At 46.4% G+C, this 27,547-nt stretch overlaps 1 protein-coding gene across 4 annotated transcripts; it reads left to right on the top strand.

Moving 5' to 3' along the window:
• The first annotated feature begins 235 nt into the window (after positions 1 to 235).
• On the top strand, positions 236 to 26,554 carry LOC136581031 (cytochrome P450 2G1-like). Of its 4 annotated transcripts, none has more exons than XM_066582019.1 (9): positions 236 to 462; positions 3,058 to 3,220; positions 17,605 to 17,757; positions 19,403 to 19,563; positions 21,833 to 22,009; positions 24,107 to 24,248; positions 24,654 to 24,841; positions 25,248 to 25,389; positions 26,353 to 26,554. In XM_066582019.1, the coding sequence occupies exons 1-9, from the start codon at positions 283 to 285 to the stop codon at positions 26,532 to 26,534; spliced, it is 1,488 nt and encodes a 495-aa protein (XP_066438116.1). In that variant the 5' UTR covers positions 236 to 282; the 3' UTR covers positions 26,535 to 26,554. The 4 variants fall into 4 exon arrangements, with proteins under 4 accessions (XP_066438116.1, XP_066438118.1, XP_066438117.1 ...); XM_066582021.1 differs by having other exon boundaries at positions 24,786 to 24,841; XM_066582020.1 differs by having other exon boundaries at positions 24,167 to 24,248.
• The last annotated feature ends 993 nt before the right edge of the window (positions 26,555 to 27,547 follow it).

The raw sequence follows: 27,547 nt of genomic DNA on the forward strand, positions 1-27,547 counted from the left end.
TATGCATGCCTCTTCGGATCTATTCCATTTTAGCCTGACAAACCCGAGAGGTTCGCAGGCTCGCTATAACGTCATGTATTTTTGTTAGCCATTAAAAGGTATCATATCTCCAAGATTACGTGGTTTCTCTTGCTGGGAACAATCACATTTGAATTCTAATTAAACAGTGCATAAAGCAAAATGAGACAACACCCACCCCACCCATAATCCTAATTTTAACTCTACATAAAGACAACAAAACTCTCTCCAAGCACAAAGAACTCAAGGCTATCAGTAGACGGGATGGTTTTCTCAGGTGATGTTGCTCTCTTCCTTACAGCGGTGGTGTCTTGTCTCATCTTACTCATAAGTTTTAAGCATTTCTGGAGAAAAGGGAACTTACCGCCTGGACCTACCCCTCTGCCAATATTAGGGAACTACATACAGCTAAGCAAAGGAGACATTGTGAAATCTTTGCTGCAAGTAAGTCTTCAACAAGCTACTCTATGCTCAATTTGTAATTGTTAGTAACTAGAGAGGAGCGAGCGTACTCGGAAAAGCACTACTCGCTCGAGTAATTTGCTTTATCCGAGTATCGCTGTGCTCGTCCCTGAAGATTCGGGTGCCACTGCGGCTGACAGGTGAGTCGCAGCGGGGAGCGGGGGAGAGCGGGCGGGAGAGAGGGAGAGAAAGATCTCCCCTCCGTTCCTCCCCGCTCTCCCTTGCAGCTCCCCGCTCCGTGCCGGCACCCGAATCTTCAGGGACGAGCACAGCGATACTCGGATAAAGCAAATTACTCGAGCGAGTAGTGCTTTTCCGAAGTAGGCTCGCTCATCTCTATTAGTAACTAAAGTCATATATTCCTCACATACACTCATTATTGTATCAGTAGCAGGCACAAATGATATTTTCTGCTGATATCACTGAATCACAAATTGGAGAACAGGGCAATGTGTCAAGTACTGTTATTTTGTTGAAGGGCATTGGGTTGGAAGCATTTTGTATGGCCCTTTAACACGGGCAGATAATTTGCCTTTGCCAATGAGCATTGTTTATGTCCGTGCTTGTTCCCTCTGTGTACACAGCAGGTTATCTGCTCTCGAAGGACAATGGATCATTAATAATTATTTGTTCCCTCTATTGCTATCATTGGCTGAATATCTTGTTTTCAAGAGTAGATTTGCATCCAACCAGCAAGCATTTTTATGCTCCCTAAACAAGATGATCAGCTGTCAAATGGGTGCTTGCTTGTCACTTGCTTTTACAATGCTCAATAATTGGGGAAGCAAATCTTAGCATGAATGCTCTTGACCAATTTTTGGGTTGTAGTAAAAGTCCATTTAAACATGGTGTCCTTTTAACCTGGTAGCAAAATAGCACCTCTGCCACACTGGAAAAAAATTGATTCTTTGACCAGCAAGAAACAGTTTTTGTTACTATGAAAATAAAATGTTGATGAACAAAAATAGTGTTGAGCGAACGTTTGAAAAGTTCGGTTTGGTCGGTTCTCTAAATTTAGGCAAAAAGTTCAGTGTAGCCCAAATTAGTTCAAACTGAACCAGAACCTTTCTGAAACCCTTAAAACAGGTTTATAAGGCTTCTTTCACATAAGCGCATGCCGGCCATTTTTTTTTTTACAGCCGAACGATATATGCTACGTTGGGAGTGAAAAATCTGGTGAACGGGCGTTGTGCGCCCGTCAAACCTTTGTGCGTCCATTCATATGGCCTGGTGAGGCCAGCGCAAACGCGCCAAGCTCACCAGGCCATCGCTCATTTCCCCTCCCTCTCCATCGCAAGCTCACCTCTCGTTCTTCCCCACTCGTTCTGTGCAATGGGAGGGGGTGGAGCTAAGTTATGGTCCGCTCCGCCTCCTCCCATTAATGGCTATGGACAAGGGGCGGGGAGGAATGAGAGGTGAGCCTGCACGGGGGAAGGAGAACATAGGAGCCCATGCATCAGCCGACGTATTTAGGCCAAAAAGATAGTTTCAGGACTATCTTTTGGGGCTGACTTAAAAACGCCCAGCACTATAGTGGCTTGGCCAGGCGTTTTTACGTCTCTGAAATACGCCCATGTAATCTGATGCATTGAAATCCGTTTTCAAGGCCGGCCGATATGCGCTTATGTGAAAGAAGCCTCAGACTGTCTAAGTCATCCTCCAGAGGAGGAGAAGAAGAAACATAAAATGCAAACTCCATGCAGATGTTGTACTTAGTCAGATTTGAACCTAGGACTCGAGCACTGCAAGGCAACAGTGCTAACGAGAAAGGAGAAGAAGATAATTTTTAGTGGGTTTTCGCCGAAACAAACCTCCTTTTAGCAAAGTTTGACCTGAAACAACAGTGTTTATTTTTCGCTTAACACTAAACAAGAACTATACTTACATGTAAGTGCAGGACAATAAAGTCTTCTATGGGACTGTCCTACAAACTGATCAGAAAAGAGGTGGATTTATGCTAACCTGTGTCATGGAGATGTTTCTAATAGTTTTAGGCTCCCTGTCCACGGCAGTGTATTCGCCGGTGGAGAATCACGCCGGCCGACGCTTCCCTTAGAATTGCTATGGAAAGTGCCGGCACCTGTCCACGAGCGGAGAATCATTGCGATTCTCCGCTCGTGGCGGGCAATTCGCAGCATGCTGCGAATTGCCCCGATTCTTCGTGGTCAGCCTATCTATTAGATAGGGCTGACTGGTGGAGATTCGGCGGCGGCTCCTGCTCCTGGGCAACGACTCCCACGGCGGAGCTTCGCCGCGGTATACCGCATCGCCCGTGGACAGCCGGGCTTAGTTGTTTGTACAGATAGAGCAAGGGAGTTTGCAAATGACAAGCGTTTTGTGATACAATGTTGACCTTAAGGTGCAAACATAGTTTCCTACAGAGCCACCATTACACAAATGAGATCTGCCCCTTACTATGATTAACATATGACAGCACTGTAATTGTGCTATTCACTAGCAATGTACTAACATTATAACACAGTATAGTTTTTATCCGTGGTTAATAGATGTCTTTGTAGAAAGGGAGAAGACAAGGTTGTTACTTTGATGTAACATATATTTTTAATTTCTGTCCAGCTTAGTAAGAAATATGGAGAGGTGTTCACTGTTTACCTGGGTTCCCGACCAGTCATTGTTGTCACAGGATACAAATCTGTGAAAGAAGTGTATGTGGACAGAGGAGATGATTTCTTGGCTCGAGGTGACTTGCCTTCCTTTGATTTTCTCTACAAAAACTATGGTGAGCAATTTATCTTTCCTTTAGTAACCTAATGGTGGATGTATACAACAAAGGAACTCTTTGCAGAGCTCCATAGATATCTTCATATGGGACAGAAATGCTGCAGATTTGTTTCACGCAGAAAATCCATAGATATACAGCCATGTGGAAGAAATGTAACTATCCTCATCCACAAGGTGCAGAAAAAAGGGGATTCTGCAGTGGATTTGATATTTAATTCCACAGCATGTAAATTGTTTGATTTTTACCTTTTGCAATGCAAATATGCAACAAAATCTGCAGCTTTGCGGCTGCTTGAGACGAGGGTATTTTAGCATGTTTATTTATGTGGAAAAATTTCACGTGCAAAAAGCAGATAATAGAACCCATTGCTTTCTTGCGGACGCAAAAACATAGGTCCTGCTCTGTTGTCTTCCTATGTGAACTAACGGTGACTGCGCAAATACTCACACTATTGTTCAGAGTCACTCACGCAAAGTAGCCTTGTTCACTTCAGAAGAAGAGTTGCACAGGAGCAATCGTAGTTTGGGATAAGCTTGTCTGAAGCCACCCTTAGAGCCTAAACACACAGGCGCATACACAAGTACACTGGCCGCTACGAAGCTTATTTGCGCATGAACCAGTGATTTTTCTTTTTTACATTATTCAAACTCCACGCTATTGTGAGAGTAAAAAAAAAGCCAAAAGATGGGGCTGAACTTATCCGCAAAACCTGAGGTAATCATGGTCGTGTGTTTAAGTCCTAAATTACATTGTGGATTTTGTCCTCGGCATGTGGATGGGATTTCTAAAATCTCGTCCATAATGCTGGTACTATAAATGGTGTGGATTTTCCTCAGCTAATTACACTGCTGAAAGTCTACAGCACTCCCAAACCATGTGGACATGCCCTAGGGCAGTGATGGCCAACTTTTTAGAGACCCAGTGCCCAAACTGCAACCCAAAACCCACTTATTTACCGCAAAGTGCCAACACGTCGGGGGGCGGGGCTTATCACGACGTATGATTTTACCTCTGTCGTTCTAAAAAGGACACGGCAGCTTCAAAATAGATAGTGAGCAGATTTTAACTGCTTTTTGGATGCGGAAATACAGCAGAATGTCCTCAGCAGTAAATACTGTGGAAAATTCTGCAGCATTTCTGCATCCAAAAAGCAGTCAAAATCTGCACGCTGTCTATTTTGAAACAGCCCTGCCCATTTCTGCCGCATGTAAACATACCCCAGCGGTATTAGTGACCCTCCCCACAGCGATAATAGTAACCCCCAACAATAATAGGGACATCCCACAGCGGCCCCCAGTATAATAGTGACCCCCCCAGAGCAGCCCTCCAGCAGTAATATTAGTGACACCCCCAGAGCGGCCCCCCAGCAGTAATAATAGTGACACCCACCCATCGGCCACCCAGCAGTAATAATTGTGACATCCCCCAGCGGTCCCCCACCAGTAATAATGACCCCCAGGCATTCCACAGCAGTAATGATGCCCCCCCAGGGGTCCCACAGCGGTTCCCCCAGCAATATTAATGCCATCCCCCCCAGTCGTCCCCCCAACAGTAATAATGCCCCCCCAGCAGTCCCCAAGCAGTAATAATGCCCCCCCCCCAGCGATTCCCCCAGCAGTATTAATGCCATCCCCCCAGTCGTCCCCCCAACAGTAATAATGCCCCCCCAGCAGTCCCCAAGCAGTAATAATGCCCCCCCCCCAGCGATTCCCCCAGCAGTAATAATGCCCCCCCAGGGGTCCCACAGCCGAAATAATGCCCCCTCCGCCACCCAACCCCCCAGCGGTTCCCCCAGCAATAATAATACCCCCCAGGGGTCCCCCAGCAGTAATAATGCCCCCCCTCCCAGCGGTTCCCCCCAGCAATAATAATGCCCCCTCCCCCAGAGCAGTCCCTCCAGTGGTAATAATGCCCCTCTCCTCCCCAGCGGTCCCCCAGCAGTCATAATGCCCCCCCCCCAGTGGTCCCCCAACAGTAATAATGCCCCCAGCGGTCCCCCAGCAGTAATAATGTCCCCCTCTCCCCCAGCGGTTTCCCAGCAGTAATAATGCCCCCCTTTCCCCCAGCGGCTCCCCCAGCAGTAATAATGCCCTTTCCCCATCCTCACATACTTACCCCTCCTCCTCGTGGAAGCGCTGCTCTTCTTCTGTCTGAATGCTGGTGCACACTGACGTCAGTGTGCTGCCGGATGCCTCCTCCCCCTGCCCTCGCGGAAGGAGACGTCAGGGAACGGGGGAGGAGGATCTCGGCTGCACACTGACGTGCAGTGCTAAGTGAATGCCGGCAGGGGAGCCGTGGCCCCTGCAGGCATTCACTAATGTGGTGAGTGGCCGATGGCCAGCAGGGAGGGCTCTGCGTGCCGCCTCTGGCACGTGTGCCATAGGTTCGCCACCACTGCCCTAGGACTACACGGTAACTTTACTTGCACAATATCAAGTGTCTCAGTGGTTGTGTGACGGCCGAGTGGAGGCAAGCTGTTGTGGAGGAGACCACGGGGTTCCCAAGGTGGTTGTCACAGGTGGCACTGTGATCTCTTCCCAACAATGGAGGCAAAGGGGCAGAGATCAGTCAGGCACAGCTGCAAATAGAACAGGCAAATGCAAAATGATTGTAATTAATCCTAATGGTGTTATCACAAGATGCCAGTACCTCTTTTTCAACATATGCAGTGCAATTGTAATGGCAAAGTGGTGTGAGATCTGCAGCCATAAATTTAACAGTTTTGGAATTTTGCGACTATCATCTTGCTTTAAGGTTGGCTTCATGCGCCCGAGAAAATCGTGCGAGACATGATGCGATGCGGGAAACAAATCGCCACATGTTCTATCTGTCTGCGAGATCTCGCATTGCAGCCTCATTGTCTACCACGGGGCTGGCAGCAGCAGTAAAGATGGGAGAACTCTATGATCCCTGCATCCACCAAGTGATATGAGACTGTTTTCACATGAAAAAACCCTGCATCCATGGGGCTTTCACATGGTGGAGAGCGTGATACGAGGGGGATTCACGGCCCCATATCGAAATGCAACTTGCATTGTGACACTAATCTTCATGTCGTGCAACTAAAGTCACTATGTAGTCTTTGACTTATTTACTAATTTAGTGGGCTGCAAAGTATACGCAAATATATGATCATAAACCAAACTACTTGTCGGCAGGAGCCCTAATGCATTAATTTCTGGTTGGTTGAAGGCTATTTTCTATTGCTGTTGTTCATCAGGGTATAATCAGATGTGGCAAAAAGGTGCATGGATTTCTGCAAGCTGTATTTAGTTGTCTGAAACATATCTGGTTTGTCATGGCCAGATCGGATTCTGACTACGAAATCTCACAGCGGAATCAGACCTGGCGTCCCCAAGAGACCCATACTCACCTGTCTGGATCTTCCTCGAGTGTCTTGCCCGCTGCAAGTGTCTCGCCTGGCTATCCGGTGCACTTGCGCAGTGTAGCGCATGACGCGCTGGCAATGGAAGCCACCCGTGCGATTTTCCGCATAAAACAGAGCATGCTGCGATTCTCCCCCACGAGTGGAAAATCGCGGTTCATTTCCGCTCGTTGGCAGGGGATAATCTTTTAACACAGCATGTCTATGGACGGATATTGCTGTGCAATTCGCGGTGTGCGTCTGGCTGCGAATTTCGCAGTGATAATCCATCCATAGTAGAGATGAGCGAACGCGTTCGTCCGAGCTTGATATTCGTGCGAATATTAGGGTGTTCGGGATGTTCGTTATTCGTGACGAACACCATGCGGTGTTCTGGTTACTTTCACTTCCTTCCCTGAGACGTTAGCGCGCTTTTCTGGCCAATTGAAAGACAGGGAAGGCATTACAACTTCCCCCTGCAACGTTTAAGCCCTATACCACCCCCCTGCTGTGAGTGGCTGGCGAGATCAGGTGTTCGCCTAATATAAAAGTCGGCCCCTCCCGCGGCTCGCCTCAGATGTGGTGCGAGTTAGATGAGGGACAGTGCTGTTTGTACCGGAGCTGCTGTAGGGAAAGAATTGGTAGTTAGTGTAGGCTTCAAGACCCCCAAAGGTCCTTATTAGGGCCACTGATAGCTGTGTGTTGGCTGCTGTTAGCAGTGGGATTTTTTTTTCTTCTCAAAATCGGCTCTGCAGAGCGTTGCACCTGGCATTAGGGACAGAAGTGCTGCATAGGCAGGGAGAGTGTTAGGAGTGAGTGTAGCCTTCAAGAACCTCAACGGTCCTTTCTAGGGCCATATTTATCCGTGTGCAGTACTGTCCAGGCTGCTTTTAGCTGTGCTGCATTTTTTTTGGGCTTCTCAAAATCGCCTCTGCAGAGCATTCCACCCTCCATTGATACTGCAGGGAAAGAATTGTATAGGCAGGGCCACAACACAGTTATTATTCATAGAATATACGCAGTGCTGCCTGTTGGTGGGAAAAAACTGAAAACAAATCTATTTGTCCAGCCTCTGTTCGTCCTTACGGGCGGTGGAGACGTGTGAGCTGCGTGAAAAACATTGCTAAATCATACGCAGCCAGCTACGCTTTACTGCTGGGTTCGCCATTTGCTTTCCTTAATTGGGAAAAAAAATACCTGCTCTCCAAGAGTTATAATAACTCTGCTACCCTCACGTTCTGTGACACATAAGCAGGGACACAGCACAGTTATTAAACTTCTCAGGTTCATTGAATATACGCAGTGCTGCCTGTTGGTGGGAAAAAACTGAAAACAAATCTATTTGTCCAGCCTCTGTCCGTCCTTACGGGCGGTGGAGACGTGTGAGCTGCGTGAAAAACATTGCTAAATCATACGCAGCCAGCTACGCTTTACTGCTGGGTTCGCCATTTGCTTTCCTTAATTGGGAAAAAAAATACCTGCTCTCCAAGAGTTATAATAACTCTGCTACCCTCACGTTCTGTGACACATAAGCAGGGACACAGCACAGTTATTAAACTTCTCAGGTTCATTGAATATACGCAGTGCTGCCTGTTGGTGGGAAAAAACTGAAAACAAATCTATTTGTCCAGCCTGTGTCCGTCCTTACGCCTGTGGAGACGTGTGAGCTGCGTGAAAAACATTGCTAAATCATACGCACCCAGCTACGCTTTACTGCTGGGTTCGCCATTTGCTTTCCTTAATTGGGAAAAAAAATACCTGCTCTGCCACAGTTAATAACTCTGCTACCCTCACGTTCTGTGACACATAAGCAGGGACACAGCACAGTTATTAAACTTAGATAATTCATTCACTAGAGGCAGTGGGGCCTTTCGTTTTCCAAAAAGGGCAAAAATTATATTTGGCCTGCAGTCTTGCGCCAATTTATTTCCTGCCTGTGAAATCAAATCACTGGTAATACAGCATGCTGAGGGGTAGGGGTAGGCCTAGAGGACGTGGACGCGGCCGAGGACGCGGAGGGCCAAGTCAGGGTGTGGGCACAGGCCAAGCTCCTGATCCAGGTGTGTCGCAGCCGACTGCTGCGCGATTAGGAGAGAGGCACGTTTCTGGCGTCCCCACATTCATCGCCCAATTAATGGGTCCACGCGGGAGACGGTTATTAGAAAATGAGCAGTGTGAGCAGGTCCTGTCCTGGATGGCAGAAAGTGCTTCGAGCAACCTATCGTCTACTCGCAGTTCTGCGCCGTCCACTGCTGCCAATCCGAATCCTCTGTCTGCTGCTCCTCCTTCCTCCCAGCCTCCTCACTCCACTACAATGACACCTGCTCAGGAGCGGGAACACTCCCAGGAACTGTTCTCGGGCCCCTGCTTAGATTGGGCAGCAGCGGTTCCTCTCCCACCAGAGGAGTTTATCGTCACTGATGCCCAACCATTCGAAAGTTCCCGGGGTCCGAGGGAAGAGGCTGGGGACTTCCGCCAACTGTCTCAACAACTTTCTGTGGGTGAGGAGGACGATGACGATCAGACACAGTTGTCTTGCAGTGAGGTAGTAGTAAGGGCAGTAAGTCCCAGGGAGCAGCGCACAGAGGATTCGGAGGAAGAGCAGCAGGACGATGAGGTGACTGACCCCACCTGGTGTGCAACGCTTACTCAGGAGGACAGGTCTTCAGAGGGGGAGTCAAGGGCATCAGCAGGGCAGGTTGCAAGAGGCAGTGCAGTGGCCAGGGGTAGAGGCAGGGCCAGACCGAATAATCCACCAAGTGTTTCCCAAAGCGCCCCCTCGCGCCATGCCACCCTGCGGAGGCCGAGGTGCTCTAAGGTCTGGCAGTTTTTCACAGAGACGCCTGACGACCGACGAACAGTGGTGTGCAACCTTTGTCGCGCAAAGCTCAGCCGGGGAGCCAACACCAACAGCCTCACCACCACCACCATGCGCAGACATATGATGGCCAAGCACCCCGCAAGGTGGGACAAAGGCCGTTCACCGCCTCCGGTTTGCACCCCTGCCTCTCCCCCTGTGCCCCAACCTGCCACTGAGATGCAACCCCCCTCTCAGGACACAGGCACTACCGCCTCATGGCCTGCACCCACACCCTCATCTCCGCTGTCCTCGGCCCCATCCAGCAGTGTAGTTCAGCGCACCGTTCAGCCGTCGCTTGCGCAAGTGTTCGAGCGCAAGCGCAAGTACGCCGCCACGCACCCGCACGCTCAAACGTTAACCGTCCGCATCGCAAAATTCATCAGCCTTGAGATGCTGCCGTATAGGGTTGTGGAAACGGAGTCCTTCAAAAGTATCATGGAGGCGGCGGCCCCGCGCTACTCAGTTCCCAGTCGCCACTACTTTTCCCGATGTGCCGTCCCAGCCCTGCACGACCACGTCTCCCGCAACATTGTGCGCGCCCTCACCAACGCGGTTACTGCCACGGTCCACTTAACTACGGACACGTGGACAAGCACAGGCGGGCAGGGCCACTACATCTCCCTGACGGCACATTGGGTGAATTTAGTGGAGGCTGGGACAGAGTCAGAGCCTGGGACCGCTCACGTCCTACCCACCCCCAGAATTGCGGGCCCCAGCTCGGTGCTGGTATCTGCGGAGGTGTATGCTTCCTCCACTAAAGCACCCTCCTCCTCCTCCTCCTCCTCTGTCTCACAATCAAGATGTGTTAGCAGCAGCATGTCGCCAGCAGTCGGTGTCGCGCGGTGTGGCAGCACAGCGGTGGGCAAGCGTCAGCAGGCCGTGCTGAAACTACTCAGCTTAGGCGATAAGAGGCACACGGCCCACGAACTGCTGCAGGGTCTGACACAGCAGACCGACCGCTGGCTTGCGCCGCTGAGCCTCCAACCGGGCATGGTCGTGTGTGACAACGGCCGTAACCTGGTGGCGGCTCTGCAGCTCGGCAGCCTCACGCACGTGCCATGCCTGGCCCACGTCTTTAATTTGGTGGTTCAGCGGTTTCTGAAAAGCTACCCACGCTTGTCAGACCTGCTCGTAAAGGCGCGCCGGCTCTGCGCACATTTCCGCAAGTCCCACACGGACGCTGCCACCCTGCGCACCCTGCAACATCACTTTAAGCTGCCAGTGCACCGACTGCTGTGCGACGTGCCCACACGGTGGAACTCTACGCTCCACATGTTGGCCAGGCTCTATGAACAGCGTAGAGCTATAGTCGAATACCAACTCCAACATGGGCGGCGCAGTGGGAGTCAGCCTCCTCAATTCCTTTCAGAAGAGTGGGCCTGGTTGGCAGACATCTGCCATGTCCTTGGTAATTTTGAGGAGTCTACCCAGGTGGTGAGCGGCGATGCTACAATCATTAGCGTCACCATTCCTCTGCTATGCATCTTGAGAAATTCCCTGCAAACCATAAAGGCAGCTGCTTTGCGCTCGGAAACGGGGGCGGGGGAAGACAGTATGCCGCTGGATAGTCAGGGCACCCTCCTGTCTATTTCTCAGCGCGTACAGGAGGAGGAGGAGGAGCATGAGGAGGATGAGGAGGAGGGGGAAGAGACAGCTTGGCCCGCTGCTGACGGTACACCGGCTGATTGCCTGTCATCCTTTCAGCGTGTATGGCCTGAGGAGGAGGAGGAGGAGGAGGATCCTGAAAGTGATCTTCCTAGTGAAGACAGCCATGTGTTGCGTACAGGTACCCTGGCACACATGGCTGACTTCATGTTAGGATGCCTTTCTCGTGACCCTCGCGTTGCACGCATTCTGGCCACTACGGATTACTGGGTGTACACACTGCTCGATCCACGGTATAAGGAGAACCTGCCCACTCTGATTCCCGAAGAGGAAAGGGGTTCGAGAGTGTTGCTATACCACAGGACCCTTGCGGACAAGCTGATGGTAAAATTCCCAGCCGACAGCGCTAGTGGCAGAAGGCGCAGTTCCGAGGGCCATGTTGCAGGGGATGTGCGTAGATCGAGCAGCATGTACATCCCAGGCAGTGCAACAGTCTTTAAGGGCCTGGCCAGCTTTATGGCTCCCCACCAAGACTGTGTCACCGCTCCCCAGTCACGGCTGAGTCGGCGGGAGCACTGCAAAAGGATGGTGAGGGAGTACGTAGCGGATCGCACGACCATCCTTGGTGACGCCTCTGCCCCCTACAACTACTGGGTGTCGAAGCTGGACACGTGGCCTGAACTAGCCCTGTATGCCCTTGAGGTGCTTGCTTGTCCTGCGGCTAGCGTGTTGTCGGAGAGGGTGTTTAGTGCGGCTGGGGGAATCATCACAGATAAGCGTAGCCGCTTGTCAACCGACAGTGCCGACAGGCTAACACTCATCAAGATGAACAAAGGCTGGATTTCGCCAGACTTCTGTTCTCCACCAGCGGACAGCAGCGATACGTAAGCAATACGTAGGCTGCACCCGCGGATGGAAGCTACGTTCTCTCTCACCATCCAAAACGGGGACATTTCTGCTTCATCAATCTGTGTCTAATATTCCTCCTCCTCCTCCTCCTGCTCCTCCTCCTGAAACCTCACGTAATCACGCTGAACGGGCAATTTTTCTTAGGGCCACAAGGCTCACTCAAATAATTTTTCGGAACAATTTTTATAAGTTTCAATGCGCTTAAAAGCATTGGAACTTTAACTTGAACCAATTTTTCGTTACACTGGGCTGCCTCCAGGCCTAGTTACCACTTAAGCCACATTAACCAAAGCGATTAATGGGTTTCACCTGCCCTCTTGGCTGGCCATGGCCAATTTTTGGGATGTACATTAGTACTGTTGATACAGCAATTTTTGTGGGCCCTCGCCTACAGTGTAATCAAATTAATTTTTAGCCCACCTGCATTACAGCTGACGTTACCTCAGCTGTGTTGGGCAATGCAATGGGATATTTTTGTGTACCGCCGGTGGGTTCCAGGGAGCCACCCATGCTGTAGGTGCACACTGAGTTTTTAATACTTCTGTACACTTCTAAAGAACCCGTCTGACTGGGGCATGCAGTGTGGGCCGAAGCCCACCTGTATTACGCACGACATTACTACCTCAGCTGTGTTGGGCAATGCAATGGGATATTTCTATGTACCGCCGGTGGCTTCCTGGCACCCACCCAGGCAGTGGGTCCACAGGGAGTTAAACCTACATGTGTCCACTTGTAAAGAACCCCAGTCTGACTGGGGCATGCAGTGTGGGCCGAAGCCCACCTGCATTACGCACGACATTACTACCTCAGCTGTGTTGGGCAATGCAATGGGATATTTCTATGTACCGCCGGTGGCTTCCTGGCACCCACCCATGCTGTAGGTGCACACGGAGTTTTTACTACATCTGTACACTTATAAAGAACCCCAGTCAGACTGGGGCATGCAGTGTGGGCCGAAGCCCACCTGCATTAAGCACGACATTACTACCTCAGCTGTGTTGGGCAATGCAATGGGATATTTCTATGTACCGCCGGTGGCTTCCTGGCACCCACCCAGGCAGTGGGTCCACAGGGAGTTAAACCTACATGTGTCCACTTGTAAAGAACCCCAGTCTGACTGGGGCATGCAGTGTGGGCCGAAGCCCACCTGCATTACGCACGACATTACTACCTCAGCTGTGTTGGGCAATGCAATGGGATATTTCTATGTACCGCCGGTGGCTTCCTGGCACCCACCCATGCTGTAGGTGCACACGGAGTTTTTACTACATCTGTACACTTATAAAGAACCCCAGTCAGACTGGGGCATGCAGTGTGGGCCGAAGCCCACCTGCATTAAGCACGACATTACTACCTCAGCTGTGTTGGGCAATGCAATGGGATATTTCTGTGTACCGCCAGTGGGTTCCAGGGAGCCACCCATGCTGTGGGTCGACAGGGACTTCACAATAGGGAGTTGTACCTGCCTGTGTCTATGAATTAAAAAGCCCGGTCTGACTGGGGCATGCAGACACCTTGACAGAATGAATAGTGTGTGGCACATAGGTTCCCCATTGCTATGCCCACGTGTGCAGCTCCTGATGGCGGTGGCACAGGATTCTATTTCTCATTGCTTCTGTACAGCATTGTGGGCTATCGCTCCGCCACTTTTAAAGAGGGTCGCTGCCTAGCCGTGCCAACCTCTGCAGTGTGTGCCTGCGGTCCCTCGTCATGGCAGACGCAATTCTAAATAGACATGAGCGTGGTGTGGCATGAGGGCAGCTGAAGGCTGCGCAGGGACACTTTGGTGTGCGCTGTGGGGGGGAGGGGGGGCGGTTGGGCAGCATGTAACCCAGGAGAAGTGTCAGTGGAGTGTCATGCAGGCAGTGATTGTGCTTTGTTGGAGGTAGTGTGGTGCTTAGCAAAGGTATGCCATGCTAATGAGGGCTTTTCAGAAGTAGAAGTTGTTGGGAGGGGGGGGGGGCCACTCTTGCCGGTATTGTGGCTTAATAGTGGGACCTGGGAACTTGAGATGCAGCCCAACATGTAGCCCCTCGCCTGCCCTATCCGTCACTGTGTCATTCCCATCACTTTCCTGAATTGCCCAGATTTTCACACATGAAAACCTTAGCGAGCATCGGCGAAATACAAAAATGTTCTGGTCGCCCATTGACTTCAATGGGGTTCGTTGTTCGAAACGAACCCTCGAGCATCACGGGAAGTTCGTTACGAATAACGAACACCCGAACATTTTGGTGTTCGCTCATCTCTAATCCATAGTTATTGGGCCTAAAGCAACCAAATGTTTGCATACATAGGGCTTTTTAGGAAATTCTAATTCGGTATAAAGGGGTATAAAGTCCTCTTCTCAGGAGCCTTATGCATTAGCTAAGGCTGCATGCACACGGGAGGTTGGATTCCGCATTTGGAAGCCTGTAATGGCATCTGTGCGTACCTGCTTTTGTTCTTCTCTTCTGTGCTGCAGATGGTCTACTAGGTGAGCCATCAGACATGCGCAGTACAGATTTTTTTTAAAACTCCTGCATTTCCTGCGCAATCCGTGGCCCGTCCAAAATGTCAATTGCGGAAGGGCCGCAGGTCGGATAGCTTCCATTGACTTCAATGGAAGCCGTCTGTGCGGGAACCGCAGTAAAATGGAGCATGCTGCAATTTTTTTATTTTTTTTTCTGCAAGTGGAAACTGCAAATGGTTTCTTCTCATGTCCATGAAGAATCATTTTTGCATAGCATCCTATGGGCAGTATTTGCTGCGGAATCCGGTGGTTTATTTTATGGGTTGCACCAGTTTCTATTGCCATGCCGCCTCCAAGGGTCCTTCTGATGGATAGGCCATTACTTTTCTCAGGGACTTCCTGCTGGCCACCTGCAACTGTGAACCTGCAGACCACTATGTGGCCAGCACAGTTCAAATTCATTTTTGCAAGAGAATCTGCCTCTTTAAGTGAATTGTTAACATAACAATACAATAAACTTGTATTTTTTCACAGTTAACCATATTCCCTTCTTCAGAACACCATTTCAGTCACACTTACTCCTTGGTGACACTTATATCATCTATACGTCATCTACAATATGAAGCCACTGCCTCCCAAGAACATATAGTCTCTCTTAGACTTATCAACACCATGGCTCTCTCAAGTGATTTCTGTAAGGTCTCATTTCTCATTCTTTGCACTGGTCCCAACACTATCTTGCCACATTCAAAATACCAGTTACACATTACTTATACTGTCCCCAACTCCCCTCTCTTTGACCCACTCTCACAGCCCTCCGACTTGCTCCTCAGTGACTGGCTTGGGCCTAGACCTCTGTTCTTACTGCAAGTATATTTACTTCTTGCCATGCACCTTGCTATACGCATACGCACTCACTTGGTGCTAAACACACATTTTTTGGGCTGCACCTCAGCCCCATCTGCCATGGTTGTGGCGCAATGCCCTTCACCAACACATCAGTGCAAGGCACCACTGCATTGTCCCCTACTGACTGAAACCTCCTCCTCTTGCAGAACTGCATCCAAAAACCTCATTCCGAGTTTAATTAGCTTTTAACCCCTTAAGGACCAAGCACGGTAAATATATGCTGCTTGGTCCTGGGCTTTAATCCCAGTCGATAGCAAAAGTTAGTAAAAACTAAGAACCCAGAGAAAAAGGGAGAAGTAGTTTTTAACTGCTTCTGCTTTCTCTTTTCCCTGGTACATAGCGCTCAATGAGTGCTATCTACTAATAAGTGAAAGTAGAAGTGTTTCTTCCACTATGCGACCCTGGCGGCCAGGTCTTCTTTTGCCACTGATCTGTCCAAGCATTATAGATTTTTGCAAGCGACTCTGCTCGTATTACATGGCCAAAATCCGTGAGTCTGAGCCTGGTCATCTTGCCCTCCAGTGATATATCGGGTCTTATACAATTTAGGACGTCTCTGTTTGTTACTCTCGCTGTCCCGGGCATACGCAGCAGCTTTCGCCAGCAGCACAGCTCAAATGCATCAATCCTCCTATCAGCTTTTTTTCCCAGTCCAGCTTTCACATCCATACATGGCTATGCGGAAAACAGTGGTTTGCACTATCCTGCATTTAGTTGCTATAACAATATCCCTAATTTTCCAGATTTTGCCCATGTTTAGCATTGCGCGTCACCCCCAATGCTATCCTATGTTTTATCTCTGTCATTGATTCTCTAGCCTCGTCAATTTTTGAGCCAAGATGAATTTTTGTATGCATTCCATTATCTCATTGTCGTTTGTTTTTTTTTTATTATTTGAATTTGGCCATTTTTTAGTCTTCTTTAAATTCAGGTAGAGGCTCATTTTTTCACTTTTAGTTTTAGGTCGCCTGCAGACGGCCGGGTCGGATCCGGCTGCGAGAATTCGTGCAGCGGGACCCGACCCCAGCCCCTGCAGAGACCAGCGCCGCACTCACCTGCTCCTGCGGCTCCGGCTCTTTGATGTTCCGGCATGCGTAGACCAGAGCCGGCGGCCGAGGAGTGACATTTCTGTGTGAGGCTCTGCGAGCCCCGCACAGAAATAGAGCATGCCGCGATTTGTTTTCTGCGCGTGATTTCGTGCAGACAAATTGCGGCCGTCTGCCTAGGATTGCGTTTTCTAACGCAATCCTATGGCAGCTTCCACGGGCGGAAATTCTGCGAGAAATCCTGCCATGGAATTTCCGCCCATGTGCAGGGGGCCTTAATCTTGCATTTAGCTGCTTCAAACCAGCTTCTATTTCTGCAAGCACAACATTCCCTGGTGTGTTGATGTAAACTGTGTACTGTCTGCTTGGATTGTTTACCATCTAGGTCTTGTTAGGTCTTCAGGTTCCAGCGTGGGGCTGTCCCTATTTGGATGATTGTCCCACTTGCAGGCAGGATTCATGGAGTAAGCTGTCTTGTGAGAGTAGGGACCCACGAGACAACAAAGACCCTTGTCAGAGACTCATGGGCTTAAGTGTCTTGGCCAAAATATGAACCAATACCTTGTACCATATCTATTCCATCTGTTTATGCATGCAGGTATGCTAGGTGAGTGTCTTGGGAGTTTGTCAGTCATTGGTTTATGTGTGTCGATCAGTCTAGTTTGCAGTTAACTATCTCTTGGTGTTTCATGTGTACATTTGCTTGAAGCTTTCAGGTTCCAGAGCCAGGGCGTCCAGGTTGGACGTGACAGGCCCCTTCTGAAAAGAAACTGTGTCTCATGTTCCTCATCCAGAAATCGTGAGCCAGGCACTGCAGGGGGAGCAGAGTGCAGAATATCTGCATAGGCCTTAAAGCAGAGAGTCAGCAGCAGTGTCCTACTTTCTCTCTTTGTCACTTCCCCAACTAGCCTTAGGCCAAGCCCACCCAAACTAAAACAAGGTTGGAGATCTTGCCTCATGACAGAAATTTTGTTAATTCACTTCCATCCCCAGTTCTTGGTAAATCTTGGTTATTCTAAGGTCTTTACTAATTTGATGAGGATCACCAATAGTCCTTCAGATAGCACATGTACTAGCAGACAACTGTACAGGGAGCTAACTGCTTACAGATTTACACAGCTTTTTATATCACACTTGCCCTTTGACTAGTATACATTTACAATTTCCACACCAGTTAATATTTGTCTGCTTGCCTAAATATGTGAAAAATGTTTTCAATATATTTTCTCCTTTCAGGGGTTGCTTTCACAAGTAACATAGACAGATGGAAGGAGCTTCGTAAATTTTCTCTTTCCACAATGCGGAATTTTGGTATGGGAAAACGGAATATGGAGAATCTGATTCAAGAAGAGACTCTGTGTCTAGTGACAGAATTTAAGAAAACAAAAGGTTGTTGCAGACCATAATCGGCTCTCTACTATGTGATTTCCTAAATTAAATATGTTTTTGTAAAAAAAAAAATCACATTATTAAACAAAAATATAAATCATGTACTTATATACACACCACGTGTACAGTGAGTAAAATTTCTGTTATGTCTGTACAGATTACCTTTAGGAGACCCTAACACATGCCACAACAAACTATTGTCTGGGTTATCCTTTCTAGCTTTGTAGTATTCATTGTTACATAAAAAGGTACTGCTTTTCCTTGTGAATATCCAGCTAAGCATAAGGAATTTTTAAGGTGATACTCCTTGGGGGGCTTTCCTCCAGAAAGAAGAAAGATCTCTTCACGTGACTACCCAGTAAATCATTCTGCAATCCTTTTAAATGGGTTGTCTCATCATAGATGTCCCCCCTCCCTTCAGAATGCAGCCTTTGCATGCCTGGCTTCCTAGAGATACCGGTTAGTCAAGCAAGCTAAGTCAGGGAGAAGCTGCAACTCTTTCTCTCGTTCGATTCACAGTAAAACATAGCTGTTTTGTAATGAGGGAGCCTGAAGAGATTTCATTCTAACCAAGCTTTAAAGGGGTTGTCCCGAGGCAGCAAGTGGGTCTATACACTTCTGCATGGCCATAATAATGCACTTTGTAATGTACATTGTGCATTAATTATGAGCCATACAGAAGTTATAAAAAGTTTTATACTTACCTGCTCCGTTGCTGGCGTCCTCGTCTCCATGGTGCCGACTAATTTTCGCCCTCCGATGGCCAAATTAGCCGCGCTTGCGCAGTCCGGGTCTTCTCCTCTTCTCTATGGGGCTCCGTGTAGCTCCGCCCCGTCACGTGCCGATTCCAGCCAATCAGGAGGCTGGAATCGGCAATGGACCGCACAGAAGCCCTGCGGTCCATGAAGACAGAGGATCCCGGCGGCCATCTTCAGCAGGTGAGTATGAAGACGCCGGACCGCCGGGATTCAGGTAAGCGCTGTGCGGGTGGGTTTTTTAACCCCTGCATCGGGGTTGTCTCGCGCCGAACGGGGGGGGAATTTAAAAAAAAAAAAAACCCGTTTCGGCGCGGGACATCTCCTTTAAGTATTCATCGCCCAACAGGCTCTCTTTTCTCTTTAAAGGGTTGGACAATTGACATACAAGATAGCCTCCTATGGGTATCACCAGTGGAATGGTTGTATTCCTTCTTCCTTGGAACATTTCCTTGAAAACTTCTTACCTTTTGATGCATCTCCCCAAGGAGAATTAAAACTTTTCATGAGATTTCATACCTACAAACATATGTAAGACAAGCATTTAATATAAATTCTGCCCTGCCAGGAGCTTCATATGCTGAAATTATTTGCACATATAAGCTGCCAGGGAAGACCCAGGCATCATTCAGGTGACTGTAATGCAGTTATGATTTCTGGCCCAAAGTCAGAATGACCTAAATGCACAGAATTAGAGACCATCGCCAGGCCAGAAATTGTGTGTGTTCCTAAGTCTCAGGGTTTTACTTTTTTGATAGGTTAGCAACTACTATCTTTTTGAAAAGTGGTTTGCAATGGATTACTTTAAAACCGTTGAGTGACAAAAAGGTATATATTATATAAATATTAGAACTTTTCATGCATTTCATCTTTCTCTTTCTATGTTCTAGAATCATTGGTGGACCCTCGAGAGTACATAAGTAAAGCTAGCTGTAACACTATTTTCGTTATCATGTTTGGAAATCGTTGTGACTACGAGGATTCAGAGCTCCTTAACTTAATATACTTGATGCATGCAGCATTCACCATCGCCAGCTCAGGATGGGGCCAGGTTAGAACTGAAAAATGCCTGATTCCTTCCAGATATAGTAAAATGTTGACATTTTGGAAATAATACTTTGTCTAGCATTTTGGCAAATGCTTAGAGAAAATTAACAAAATATTAAAATAAACAACTGTCACATGACCAATCCAATGTCATAGCGTCAGAAGGAAACCTACCCGTCATATCAGGGGGCTTGTTTATAACAGTTTCCTAACCCGGCTCTTTGCTGTCAGTCAGCATTACAGATGAAGGGGGCTCTGCGATGATGATCGGGGTTAATGATGTATGTTGCCTCCACACCAGGTTATACTGATTACCCTTCATTTTGTATTTATGTACCGCGCAAGGGTGGACTTGAAAGCAGGTCATATGTTTTTCCCTCCCACAGGATGATGGAGCTGGAACTATTGACATATACAACTCTGATTGGTGCTTGAAGGCGAGCCTCTCTATGGGCAGGCACTAACCTGGGCTTTATAAAACCATTCTGTGACTAGGGCTGGTTATTAGTCCCCAGTCTACCTTCAAGGCTGGAGGTTCCGCTAAACCTGTTTTGTTTATTTTACTTTTGTTGGTGGTTTGGGGTTCCTGATACTCTGAGCATCTATATTAAGTTCAGGGAAATAATTCTTGGAAACTCAGGTCATTTGACCAGATCACTACAGGGTCTAGTTAGAGACATTGTTCTCTTTTATAAGGCACTACTAGGTCTTAGGCTTAGTTTGTGCTACATATTGCTCTTTTCTGTAAAGGCACTGCTAGGTCTCAGGCATACTTTGTGCAAGTACATCCTTTCTGTCCTATCTGGGATAGCAGACTATCTAGGGACCAGGCTATTGAACAGTGGACACACTGCAGGTGGACTCAGTTCTAGCATTATAGCTACCTATAGAGTGTTTTTCATATTTAGTCCTCATCCATCTATGCTAGCACCACCTCTGATTGAGATTCAAAACAACTGATAGGGGAGGGGGGGGGGGGGGGGTTCTATTAAGCTTCCTGATGAAGCTAAAGACTCAACTGAAATGTGTTGAACCATACAAACTAGAACTGAACCATACTAATTAGAACTGAACTGTATGAATCAGAATCATTTTTATTGGTACTTTTATTGATGAACCACATAAACTAGAATCGATTTATGTTCTAGTGACAAGAAGGGACTTGCAGTACAGCACTATCAGCCCTTTGGTAGGATAGTGGTTAAAGGGGTTGTCCCGCGCCGAAACGGGTTTTTTTTTTTCCACCCCCCCCCCCCCCCCCGGTCGGCGCGAGACAACCCCGATGCAGGGAGGTAAAGAAAGCTTACCGGAGCGCTTACCTTAATCCCCGCGCTCCGGTGACTTCAATACTTACCGCTGAAGATGGCCGCCGGGATCCTCTGTCTCCGTGGACCGCAGCTCTTCTGTGCGGTCCATTGCCGATTCCAGCCTCCTGATTGGCTGGAATCGGCACGTGACGGGGCGGAGCTACACGGAGCCTGCATTCTGCACGAGCGGCTCCATAGAAGACAGGAGAAGACCCGGACTGCGCAAGCGCGGCTAATTTGGCCATCGGAGGGCGAAAATTAGTCGGCACCATGGAGACGAGGACGCCAGCAACGGAGCAGGTAAGTATAAAACTTTTTATAACTTCTGTATGGCTCATAATTAATGCACAATGTACATTACAAAGTGCATTAATATGGCCATACAGAAGTGTATAGACCCACTTGCTGCCGCGGGACAACCCCTTTAATATTAGCTTTCCACTAGCATCATTCCAGCACAGTCACCCTTGTCTCAAAACAGGGTGGGGAGATTTATATTCCACTAGGGGTCTCAATATACAATCTTGAAGACCTCTATAAATGAACCCTTTGCTAGGATAGGTGGTTAATAATTAACCACATCTCTGGAAGTGTAGACCTACAAGACATCTGGATGGTGTTTGTATTTGGGTGTTGTGTAATATCCTTAGCATAACTGAGGGACATATCCCCTGGTTCATGCTTTATTGGGGGATATCATTGAAACCCATCTTTTCATCATATCCTGTGTTGGGGTGGTGGAGTCCTATGTGTTTTTGTTTTGTCTTGTTGTAGCCCAGTCTCCTTATTTTTGCTTTATATTGAGTAATAATAAAAGTTAAGTTTTAAGGAATTAATCCAGCGATAAAGTTGTCTGCCTCAGTGAAATTATATATCATATGATACTGACGGTTTTGTCATTTGGGTCAAGAGGGGTGTTGTCACTAATACTGCTACGCTCTAAACCTCTACTTCATTTTGCTTTAGTTGTATGACATGTTTCCTCGGTTCATGAGGTTTATCCCTGGGAGACATCAAAAGATCTTCATCTATATGAAAAAGCTCCTACAGTACGTGGAAAAAAGAGTTGAAATGAACAAGAAAACATTGGATGAACATAACCCAAGGGACTACATTGATGCTTTTCTTATTAAAATGGAGAAGGTAAATAAAAAGGAGGGGTCTCACGGCGCCCTGTACAGTGGCACTACTGTATGTGTTTGAAATATGTTCAGTGTTTAAAAGGTAAAATACCTCTGTACTTTGATATACGATGTAGTGTGGCACCTCTGTGTGCCCAATATTAGACTGCAAGCAGCACCTAAACAGACCATAGAATTACTCTTGTAATATGACACGTAATAACATCCACACAACTAAACATAGACAACACAAAATCGGTTTGAGTGCATGAGTTTTATTTGTTATAAATAACAATTACTTTAAGGATAATTGGAATTCAAACAAATATAAGCCAAATATCCAGTCTATTGCAGGAAAAACAATATACAACAAAAAGTAGCCCGCCTCTGATCCCGACACTGCACTTTTTGGAGGAGGCCAGAGCCCTATCATTTTACCATAGCAGTATAAGAAATGAAAGCTGCACTATGATTGATTTGCAACACGTCAGACTGGAGCGAGGTGGGCAGCAAAGATGGTGGTCACGGTTGCTCCACTGCCTTCCCTCACCAGGCGGAAGGGTGTTGTGCAGCTGAAAAAAATAACTTAGTTTTTGTTTTTTGTGGTGCTACCCACAGAGTCGGGTAGGGTAAATTAGTAATTTGTCAAGTTCGTCATGCCACTCTGTATACACATCAAAACCTATGCCAGACAACATAATAATAAAAAGGGGAAAACAAAATTAAATTTCTCCTTTCTCTTGAAGTGTGGTGTGGTGGGAAGGGACTCCAGGAGGCAGGATGAACGATGCAATCAAGAAATGTGCTTTTCTTGTCAGGAATATTTTCAGTACTTAATTCACATTAGCATTACTTTATCATGAGGTTTAAATCACTTAAGTGATTCAGTTACATCAATTTGAACGAGTGCAGGTATGAAGTACAGAAACCGTATCTGAACACTGATGGGCTCTTTAATAGCAAGCAAGCATGGGAATCCTTTCTGTCCTCTATGCTTTGCCCTCCTGCTTTTCTCTCTTTCTCTTTTCTTCTGTTCTTTCAGGTATGAAGGTCTACTATCAGTTAGATTCAGTTACTTTAGTCTGTTTCTTATTTTTTAGTTCTGTCTCTTTCTTTATCTTGCTAAAAAGTCCTGTTTTATCTTATTTCTGTTTTCTTCTCCAGACTTTTTATAACTTGGGTACTCAGACCTTTTCTCCTTCCCACCACACTGGCTTCTTCTTCTATCCTCACTCCTCAGCTGTTCTAGGCTCTCACCTAACACTCCATTCTTCTCTTCTGGACTCTGCCCTCTCAAACTCCTTCCCTCTCTTTTATATGAACTCACTATTAACCAACCCGTGTAGAGGACCTTTCTACCAATTACAGCTTGCCTATCTCTTGACTAGCTTACCCATACCTCTAACTTAGGTTTTTGTTTCTCAGACAAAGTGTGGTAAACTAATAATTAAATTGAACAATCTTAAAATAACACAGATATCAATGAAGCATCCACATTGTTATTATGGAGTGTAAACTCCTGTAGACTACAGTTTGCTATGGGCAACAAAGACAGATTTCTGCACTCTCTGTGACTTCTGAATTACACCAGAGCCCAGTAACATGACTTCTCTTAAACCTATCAATTCAGCCAATCAGTATGCGGTACAGGTTCTTTCAGTCCATAACAGCAGAAATCAGTGAACAAAGTCATGTGACATCTCTCTGACGGTCCTGGCAAGAAAATAAATAAAGTACAAACGTAATACTCATATATACGGTCATTTACCCCCTGACAGTTGGTCTTTCTAGATTTCAAGCTCCATGAGCAACTGCTGCCTCTGTATCCTCTATAGCTATGCTCCATATACTCATAGAAACAGCAGAACATGGTAAAGTTCTGAAACATTGAACTATACACCATCCCCATAGTGCTAGAAAGCTGGACTTCCAGCACACTGCTAGTGAGAACCCATCACTTTTTAAGCCTGAAGGACTCTGTCCAAATCATTGCTTCATGTGATGAAATGTTGATGTATGTAAATTTTCAAGCAATTCTTATATCAAATCTAAAGTGCAGTCCCTTTTCTCTTTTACCCAAATAATGCATATTTAATAATGTTTTCTCTTTAATTCACAGACAAGTAATAATCCCAAAAGTGAATTCCACCTCACCAATTTGGTGAACACTGTTTTGCAGATTATATTTGCTGGAGTGGAGACCATCAGCACAACCCTGACCTATTCTCTACTTCTTCTAATGAAATACCCAGATGTCCTTGGTAGGTAAAAATCTTTCCAATAACCTGAAACCATTAAACTTTACTTAAAAGAATATAGCATATTAAAAATGCTAGTGCACAGAGACCGGTCAACGCTTCACCAGTACCTCACTATGGACTCTTTATGCTTCTATTGTATTAGTTCATAGGTGTAATATGTGTTCAGTATATATTTAGCTTGCAATGAAGATCAATCCCTAAGATATAGATCCCAGTGGCAATTGATCAAATCCTAAGTCAGCTCCACAAGGATGGTCTTCTGCTAGACCACTGACTCCCATTATTTTGTCAGAGCCTGGGCCAGTAAATATGTCTCATTTTGGTTTCTAATGCACTGTGTCTCACAGCCACCATAAGAAATAACATTTGGAATCTTGTTATACATTCTCGTGTAATTACTACTAGCCAAAATCAACAAGGAGATTGACAAAGTGATTGGTCGGGAACGATGTCCAAAGATTCAAGACCAGAACCAGATGCCATTCACTGATGCTGTTATTCATGAAATACAACGTTTCATAGATATACTTCCAATAGGTGTGCCACGGAAAACAGCAAAAGACATTACGTACAGAGGATACTCCATACCCATGGTAGGTATCCTAAAACGTTTGGCTGTAAAGACTTGGAAATGGATTATGAGATGTCCTACTTATGTCAATGGTGGATGACTTCTACTTGAGGATTAATCTTGTAGGCACTAGACAAGATGTAGTTATTATTCTCCGAATTCAGAGAACATAAGAAACTGAAGCGCGATCACATAAAAATTACAGGGAAGCCTAATATGGGTCCTATTGTAAACAATGGACAATCTGTGTAATCTGGATTTGTCAGATCCTTCAGAGACACTTTGTTGTCACTCTCCACTTTAGCTAATTGATGAAGGTCCTTAAAGTGGGACTCTTCTCACCTTACTCTAAATATCCTGATGGGGTATTTAAAAATGGGCCTCCTAAGGCAGACAACCCCTTTAAGCTACATTGTATTGTATTCCAGAACACCAATGTGTTTCCAATATTGTCCTCTGTGCTGAAAGACCCCAACTGCTTCCTGCACCCAAATGAATTCAACCCCAAGAATTTCCTGGATGAAAATGGTGAATTTAAAAAGAATGACGCCTTCATCCCTCTGGCTGCAGGTATATGTAGTTTTTAAAACCAACATGGTGCTAAAAGATGGACATTAGGAAATCTGTAATCACTGTTTTACATACCCTGCTTAAATAACAATGTCACAGACATTCGCACAGTTATTTTGTTGGAAATAGTATTTCAAGCTGTAAAATCTAGGGTTTTACTTTTCTCGTGCCCTATGCAAATTAAGGTGAATCGGTCTGGTGGACGGGTCAGACCATCTATGCTGAGTTGCCTGAACCAATTCTGATGCCTATCTTACCTCCCCAAACAAACCAGTGAAATGGAGACTTTCTCCATATCATTGCCGCCATGGTCTAAATCTTTCGCATGTGCCGTCACCTCTGGAACAGATGCATGCGCAGCTCATCTGTTCCTATTGTGGGCAAGCTCAACAAATCATACTGCGCATGTACTGGTCCTGGAGGTCATGAAGCTTTGTAGGATTTAGATCACGACAGTGATGACATGGACAAGGTGTTGCGTCATTGGCACAGAGAGGGGCATGTTTAGGTAAGTATGCAACCCATCAGGGTCGGTCCGGTCAACTCACCACAGACAGTCTAGCTCACCCACTGAACCGATCGCCCCTAATTTACATGCAGTGCAGGAAAAATACAACTCTGGATTTTACAGGTATGCTTGAAATACTATTTTCAACAAAGTAACTTTGTAAATGACTGACATTGTGTAAAACATGTACATGGTTTACTATGTAGAAAACTGGCGACAGGTTCCCTTTAAACTTTATCATAACTGCTATTGGAGGCTTCTTCACCTTGTAGCAGAAGTAAGCTTTATGCTGGTTTATTATAGATGCTAAGTTGTATTAGACTGTGTTCGCATCTGCGTCTTATGACGGAACTGAAGAGTGCCAAATGGGAGGTTCCAGCACAGATGTGAAAGCAGCCTTATAAAGTTGTGACTGATGCACTTCAGTGACACGATTTATTTTAATTCTACTGCAGGTAAAAGGACTTGCTTGGGAGAAGGCCTCTCTCGAATGGAGCTGTTTATTTTCTTAATTACCATATTGCAAAAGTTTAAGTTGAAGCCACCCATTCCTCCGGAGGATTTGAACATCACGCCAGATATATCTGGGCTTGGAAATTTTCCAAAACCTTACACAGTGGCTTTTATCCCTCAATAAATAGTAATTTGTACATGTTACATCACAGTGTGCTTTCAAATTATTTGTGTAGACATGAGCTTTCCAACCGTGTAAGTCTGTATTGAATTTAAGATTACTGTACTTATTTATGTGATTATAGAAGAGTAATGTGACATTCCTGGAGCCCAATGCAGGACCCTCCAGATATCAGTCATTCTTTATAGTTATTTCCTATGAGGCAGCAGGACTCAGGGTCTGTATACTAGGTTGCCCCTTATTTTTCAAATTTGTAAAAGTTTAGCTCCAACCCCCTTATCTCCAATCAACAAAAAAATGATCTGTACAAAATTTTAGCTCAATTGGACAGCTGCGGGGCAACCCTCATCCTTTTTGACAATTTCGCCCGGGAATTCATTTTTTAAGATAAAAAAAAAATTTTTTGTTATTTTATTTATAATCACTTGCAAGTACTAGTAATGGAAATTAATGCAAGTTTTGATTAATTTAATAAACATTGCTATTGCTAAATTAGGCCGGCGCTACAATTGATTTAACGTACACTTATGCTATGAGTGAATTACATTATGAGTTTTGCACAATAACGCTGCATGCAGTAATTTTCATACATTAAAGTAATGTTGGTATTAATGGCAGCGTTACTTTTAACATAGTTCCCTAATGTATAACACTTCGCACAACCTTGGTCTGTGTTATACAAAGAGAAAGTTATCGGGCTTTGTCATTAAACTTAATAGAAGGATGATCCTGGTTACAAAAGTGGAATGAAAAACTTGAGAAGACAGTTATTGTGAATGACATTGCAGAAAGAGACCTCAAACTCAGTCAGGATTACAATAACAATCTCACAAAAATGAAACTGTGAAACTATTTGGCCAAACATACACGGACAGGTCGGATTGCACATGTAGATTCTGACCAAAATGCCTTGACAGTGACACCTGCGTACCTGTCCTGTTTACTTGGTTAAACAAAGAAATTCTGGTTTTGGTGCTTTGCCAATGAGTCCTTGTGGTGCTTCACAAATATGTTCA

Source organism: Eleutherodactylus coqui, chromosome 10 (genome assembly GCF_035609145.1).
Source record: "Eleutherodactylus coqui strain aEleCoq1 chromosome 10, aEleCoq1.hap1, whole genome shotgun sequence".
Taxonomy (NCBI): domain Eukaryota; kingdom Metazoa; phylum Chordata; class Amphibia; order Anura; family Eleutherodactylidae; genus Eleutherodactylus; species Eleutherodactylus coqui.

Excerpts from the sequence above, each read along its gene's own strand:
- LOC136581031 (XM_066582019.1), top strand. The coding sequence starts at position 283 with ATGGTTTTCTCAGGTGATGTTGCTCTCTTCCTTACAGCGGTGGTGTCT. Across the intron at positions 3,221-17,604 it reads TTTTCTCTACAAAAACTATG|GGGTTGCTTTCACAAGTAAC; the intron begins GTGAGCAATTTA and ends TTCTCCTTTCAG. Across the intron at positions 25,390-26,352 it reads CTTCATCCCTCTGGCTGCAG|GTAAAAGGACTTGCTTGGGA; the intron begins GTATATGTAGTT and ends ATTCTACTGCAG.